The sequence below is a fragment of the Muscardinus avellanarius genome (assembly GCF_963383645.1).
Source record: "Muscardinus avellanarius genome assembly, chromosome: 9".
Lineage (NCBI taxonomy): Eukaryota > Metazoa > Chordata > Mammalia > Rodentia > Gliridae > Muscardinus > Muscardinus avellanarius.
The window spans coordinates 112,092,915-112,098,914 of NC_137795.1; the positions used below are offsets into that span (position 1 = coordinate 112,092,915).

A 6,000-nucleotide genomic window follows, 5' to 3' on the forward strand; every position below is an offset into this window, starting at 1 on the left:
TCTGCAAACCTTGAAGAGAGCTACCCTGAAATGTCATGTAATGCTTTCAAGACACATGAGGAAAAGATGGAAAACCAGAGTTTCTAGCGACCTTTACAACAGGCAAGTCAAAGACTTCCCGGGCTTCTCCGACCTCCGGATTGTCCCCGTCTTCAGAAATGATGTGCGAGGCCAGTGCGTTGTAGGAGACTTCCTTGGCTTTCCCAGCTTTCAGAAGCTGAATAACCTGAAAACAAAAAATGTAAGTTAAAATGGAAAAAACTCTACTGCACTCCTGGTTTATAGAAATAATTACTGAAAATGTTAATTTTAAACAAGAATGTACCATATACCCTTCACAGAATTCACAACCTTTCACTCAGCAAATCTTGACTGGTTTACCAAGTAGCAAACGACTGTGAGCCAGCTACTAGCTACCACCTCTCCTCAAGACAGCAGGGACCAGGACCAAGCAGTCACTGCTGAGACCAGGCCCCGCAGGATACTCGTCCTGGCCCTCAACCTAAAGGCTTGGGATGGGTGCTTTTGCCAGTTAAGGGAGTTTCTGGAGGGGACCCATGAACAGAACCTGTGAATGTACGGGTGTCACCCTGGGGGAGGGCACAAAGCTCCAGGTGCGGGCAGGTGAAGTCAGATCTGACCCGGTGCGCTCTTAGATGCTATGCAAACAGTCTGTCCATCACTCCCCAAAGAATCTCATGCAGAGAAGTGGAGCAATCAGACCTATGGCGGGACTGGGCTTGGCTGAGTCCCCAGACACAGGAGCCCAGCTAAGACACAAGTGCAGCAATGAGCCAGCCCCAAGAGGCAGGTACGGGGCTGAAGGAGAGCCACCAGCCAGAGGAGGGTGGCATGAGCCAGGTGGGGAGTGCCAGGGCCACGAGCACTCAAGAAGCTGGCAGGGCAGACTATCAGACGTGCTGGGGGATGCTGGAGCCACTCACAAGCAGGGCAGCAGAAGGGGGGACTGTGATGCGTCTCGGGTGGGGCGCACTGTGTGATACCTGGCTGGAGGCCTGCTACAGCTAGGAAAGGACTGGGACTTCCCAAGATAAAGAGTCAGGGCAGCCTAAGCAGATGGCAGCGCAAGTGCAGAGCTGCAGAGCGCAGCGTGGGTGGTGAGCTGAAGGCCAAAGGCAGCCACTGAAGGGGCAGGGCGGGGCAGGCGAGAGCACTAGGGGAGGGTGGGATGGAGGGAAGGACCTGAAGGCAAGCGCATGGCGTCCAGAGCTAAACCCACCCACACTGGGAACCTTTTCAGTGACCCCCCCCCAAGTAGATATAAACTACAGCAGAAGCTAAGTATTTGTCTAATAAGTGAAAAAATAATGGTGACGCACCAAGAGCCACCCCACCCTTCTTCCCTTGATTCCAGGGACTCGCAGCTGCAAACGCCGCTGGAACAGCTCACCTGCTGCTGAGGACCAGCTCCCTGGCTCTTCCTCTCCCACAGCCTTGGTGAGAGATATCCTGAGACAAGTCTCACCTTCTTGTCCTCACGTTCTCACCTCCTTTACAGTCTTCAACTCCCCAGAGTCCAAATGCTTCCACCAAAACTCTACTGAAAGTAACTCGGGAGACCTCACAAACTCTGAGGATGCCAGAACCCATGGCTTCTTCCACATCTCCCATGCTGCTGTCTGTATCACCAGGTACTTGATGTCCGTCCTCCCCAGAGACCATCTGGATGTGCCCCAAATACAGAAATGCCTTCAATGTCTAGTCTGTACATGGCACATGAAAATAACGCCTTGCTCTAATGAATGCTTATCGCAAGACTCGACACCTACTGAGTGACCTTTCGGCAGGATACTCTACAAACCAGTGGGGAAAAGTGGTCCCTTCTGGCACCTGCCACCTGGCAGCCTGCGGTGCTCTGGCCTGCTCCTCCTCACGTGTATCTGGTACCTAGACCAGGGCCGGAGGCTGCAGGATGCTGCAGGATGCTCACCGCTCCTGCACCTTCTGAGTCCCTATTTGGAGAATGGACATTCTGGTTCTAAACTTTCAAGAAAATACACTGTTTCAGATTAAAGTGGTTTGCCAAGAACATTCTTAAGCACTTAAGATTTGATTCAGAGTGAGCAAGTAAGGCTCCAGTTCAGTGTGTTCCCAGATTCAACTACCATTTGGTTCAAGTCCCCAGTAAGAGCCAAAGTCCTAAAAGGAAGAGCAGGAAAGAGCCGGGTGGGTAGCGGGGGAGGGGTCGACACTGGGAAGGGCACTGCTCTGCTCACTCATCTCGACCTCTCTTTCAGAAACTGCTTTTGGGTTTGTTTTTTTTTTGGGGGGGGGGTTGGTATTGGGATTGAACCCTGGGGCATCCTACCTTCAAACTACACTCTAGTTTTGTGGTGGTGGTGGGTTTTTTTGCTTTTAAACAGCGTCTCCCTAAGTTGCCGAGGTTGGTCTGGAACTTGTGACCCTCATCTCAGCCTCCCAAGTACTGGGATTAGGGTTATGCCTGGTTTGTTTAACTCTTAAATTCAAAGCTCCAGATCTCTAAAGTAGCAGCACCGCAAAGATGCGAAAGGAGCCCGGGAGAGTTCCGTTCCCAAGCTACCCGTTTCTGGAAGGTCAACTCCACCCGCCTTCTACAACTGCCATCGGCCACGCGGATCAGGTACAGCCCACCTCCCCGGCTGTTCTGACCGCTGGGTCTCCCCACCCTCCGAATTCAGCTGTGCGACGTGCGACCTGACCTGAAGAACGTCCCTCGCGTGGAGTACCAGCAGCCCGCCGCGTAAACAGACGCATCACTTCGGGAGCCCCACCGCATCCTGCGGCGTGGGAAAATCAAATGCCTCCAGCGACGGCGTACGGGGCACGCTCCGCGCTCGCTGCGCCGTTCGCGCATCAGACGCGTCCGCGCGAGAAGGCCGCCCGCGGCGGGGACGGCGGCCCCGAACCCGCCGCGCCCGGCCGGGACGGCGACCCCGGGCGGCCGGCAGGGGCGCGCGAGCCCCGGGCCCCCGCCCCCGCTCGGGCCGACGCGGGCGCGCGCAGGCCGGCCGTACCTGCGGGTCGATGTCGCCCACCGCGTAGTACTTGACCTCGCGGAACAGCTCCTCCGGAACTTCGGCCGCCCGCTCCGACATGGTGGCGGCGGCGCCGCGGAAGGCTGCGGCGGCCCGCCCCGCCCCCGGCCCCGCCGACGACCCGGCCCCCGCGGCCCGGCCCTGCGACTCGGGCCCGCTCCCCGCCGCCGCGCCCCCGCCCGCGCCGAGCGCCCGAAGCGCGGGAGCCGCGCGCGCCCCGCGGGACGCACCATCGCGCCGCCGCCGGGGGGGAGCCCGCCCGCCCGCCGCCCGCCCGCCGCCCGGCCCGGCCGCCCCGCCGCCCCGGCCCGCGCGCACGGCCCGGCCCGCGCCCCCCCCCGCCCCAGCCGGCGGCCCCGCGAGCGGGCCCGGGCTCGCCGAGCGCGCCCCCCCCCCGCCGCCCGAGTGGGCCCGTCCCGGAAGCCGCGGCGCCGCGGCCCTCCCGTCAGCCACCGCGGCGCGGGCGGCGCATGCGCGCGGGGCGGGGTGGGCGGGTGGCGCGTGCGCGTGGGGCGGGGTGGGCGGCGCATGCGCGAGAGGCGGGGCGGGGCGGCGACCGAGGGCGGGGCAGTGTCGGCGCGCGGGCAGGCCTGCGGCGGGGTCTGATCCCAAGGGTGGTGGCGGCCGGGGAACGCGGGGACCGGCGCTGTGACCGCGGCCGCCCCGCCGCTGGCCCAAGCACCTGCGGGCGGCAGGAGCCGGCCCCGCCGCCGGCCCAGCATGCCCATGGATGGGCTCCGCCAGGCTGCACGGAGCCGAGACCCCGGTGGTGGGGCCGCCGCGCGCTGGCCGAGTGGGCCTCGCTGCGTCGCATCCTGGCTCCTGGTGGACGTTCCGAAAAGCGCCGCTGGACGGCTGCGGCCTGGGTCGGGTCGGAGCGGCCTGTGCGCCGCGCTCGCCGGGCGGTCACACCAGTGCAGGGCCGATTGTCTTTTAAGGTTGCGCGTGGCGTGGACGTGGTTTGGGGGGACGGAAAGTAAGTGGCATGCGTTTCAGTATACTTAATATTTTGTCTTGTATTGTTTTCTCTTGCATTTGTCACTTGGGACAATCGAAAACCCCTCTTCTGAGTTAGCAAATTTCTTTGACAAATAATAAACACATCTAGTGCTTGTTGGCATGAATAACCAAGAATCTGTGACCCATCTTTAGATGTTTATTTCATCCCTCTGTAGTTGAGAAAGTTTTGAATGCTCAGGAATATAGTTAGGAATAGGCTTACGATGATTATATAACATTTTAAGAAAATGCCAGTGTAGCAGAGCATGATGGCATACAGGTGAAATCCCGGTACTTGCCCGAGAAGGGAGGATTGCAGGTTCAAAGCCAGCTTAGGCAACTTAGCAAGGCTGTCAGCAATCCAGGAAGACCCTGGCTCATCAACCTAGCAAGACCTTGTTTCTAGCTAAATAGTGTTGGGGATGAGGCTAAAAAGTAGAGTGCCCCTGGGTTTAATCCCCAGTATCAGAAAGAAAGATGGTGTAGTCAGTTGTAGCCCTGAATATGGAACGTGCCGTTTTTAAACTAAGCTGTCGCTTGAAGCCGACCTCAGCCAGGTATTTTATTCCAGAAGTTAAGAAAGCTGGGCATGGTGGCGCATACTTGTAATCCCAGTACTTGAGAGCCTGAGACAGCAGGATGGCAGGTTCAAACCAGCCATGGTGACTAAGCCCTCAGCAACCTAGTAAGACCCTGTTTCCAAATAAATACAAAGGGGCTGGGGGCGTAGCTTGGAGGTAGAATGGCTCAGGGTCCAAAACCCACTACCAAAAAAATAAGCAGTTTCCAAATTCACGAAGACCACCAGTTGGCCCTACTTCAGGTTGTGATACTAATGCAAACTGTAGGATTGAGAAGTCTGCTATTTAAAACCCCATCAATTGAGCCGGGTACGGTGGCCCATGCTTGCTTGTAATCCCAGCATTTGGGAGTCTGAGACAGGAGGAACCCAGTCTGTGGACAGCCTCGGCTATTTAGTGAGGCCCTGTTTCAGAATAAAGAATAAATAGGGCTGGGGGTGTAGCTCAGAAGTACAATGCCCCCAGGTTCCATCCCCCGTACCAAAAAAAAAAAAAAAAAAAAAATCAACTTGTGAGAATTTGTAACAGTTCCATGTAAGTGGTGCAGGGCCCGTATAAAGTGGGTCTTACCACGTCAGCACCAGGAAGATCTGGAGGCAGAATCACACAACGTCGCTCAGTGCCTCAACCACTCCAGCCTGCTGAGTGATGAAAAGTAAAAATATTATGTGAAATCAGCTTCATTTGGATGATAAGGTCTTAACAGACTTCCTGAACCGGACGTGGTGGCGCACACTTACCCAGTACTTGGGAACTTGAGACAGGAGGACTGCGGGTTAAACACCAGCCTCGGCAGCTTAGCAAGGCCCTCAGCAACCTAGGGAGACCCTGTTTCAAAATAAAAATAAAGTAGGGCTGGGGTTATAGCTCAGAGATAGAATGCCTCCGGGTTCAATCTCCAGCAACAAAAAATAAATGTATTCTGGATAAGTAATTCTTATTACTGATTTTTGTGATGCAGAGATGACCCGCTGTAGGAAGAGCTTCAGGAAACAGTGCCAAAACATACCCAAAATGTGAGGCTTGACACCGGTGTTGACACGGGTGGAACTTGCCCACGTAAATTGAAAGCATAATCATTTTGTTTGATAACCTTCATCCCATTAAGATGTGTGAACACAATGCACCAGTAAAAAAAAAATTTAGGAAAAAAAAAATTTTAGGCCGGGCATGGTGGCGCACACTTGTAATCCCAGCGTTCAGGAGGCTGAGACTGGAGATCGTGGTTCACAGACAGCCTCAACTACTTAGGCCCTCCGCAACTTAGACCTTGTTTCAAAATAAAGAATAAAAATTAGGGCAGGGGATGTAGCTTGAAGGTTGAATGCCTCTGGGTTTCATCCCCAGACCCGCAAAAAAAAAAAAAAAAAATTAAAGAAAGC

The 6,000-nt window shown here is 56.0% G+C and overlaps 1 protein-coding gene across 1 annotated transcript in view; it reads right to left on the reverse strand.

Moving 5' to 3' along the window:
* PAXIP1 (PAX interacting protein 1) overlaps positions 1-3,271 on the reverse strand; it is a gene marked incomplete at its 3' end in the record, with an annotated part of 51,536 nt that extends 48,265 nt beyond the window's left edge. The window contains exons 1-2 of the mRNA XM_080701134.1: positions 3,018-3,271; positions 92-226 (exon numbers count right to left, since the gene is read on the reverse strand). Of these exons, the coding sequence (XP_080557260.1) occupies positions 92-226; positions 3,018-3,098 (216 nt within the window). The 5' untranslated portion in view covers positions 3,099-3,271. The remainder of the gene's footprint in view (positions 1-91; positions 227-3,017) is intronic.
* Between the last annotated feature and the right edge of the window lie 2,729 nt (positions 3,272-6,000).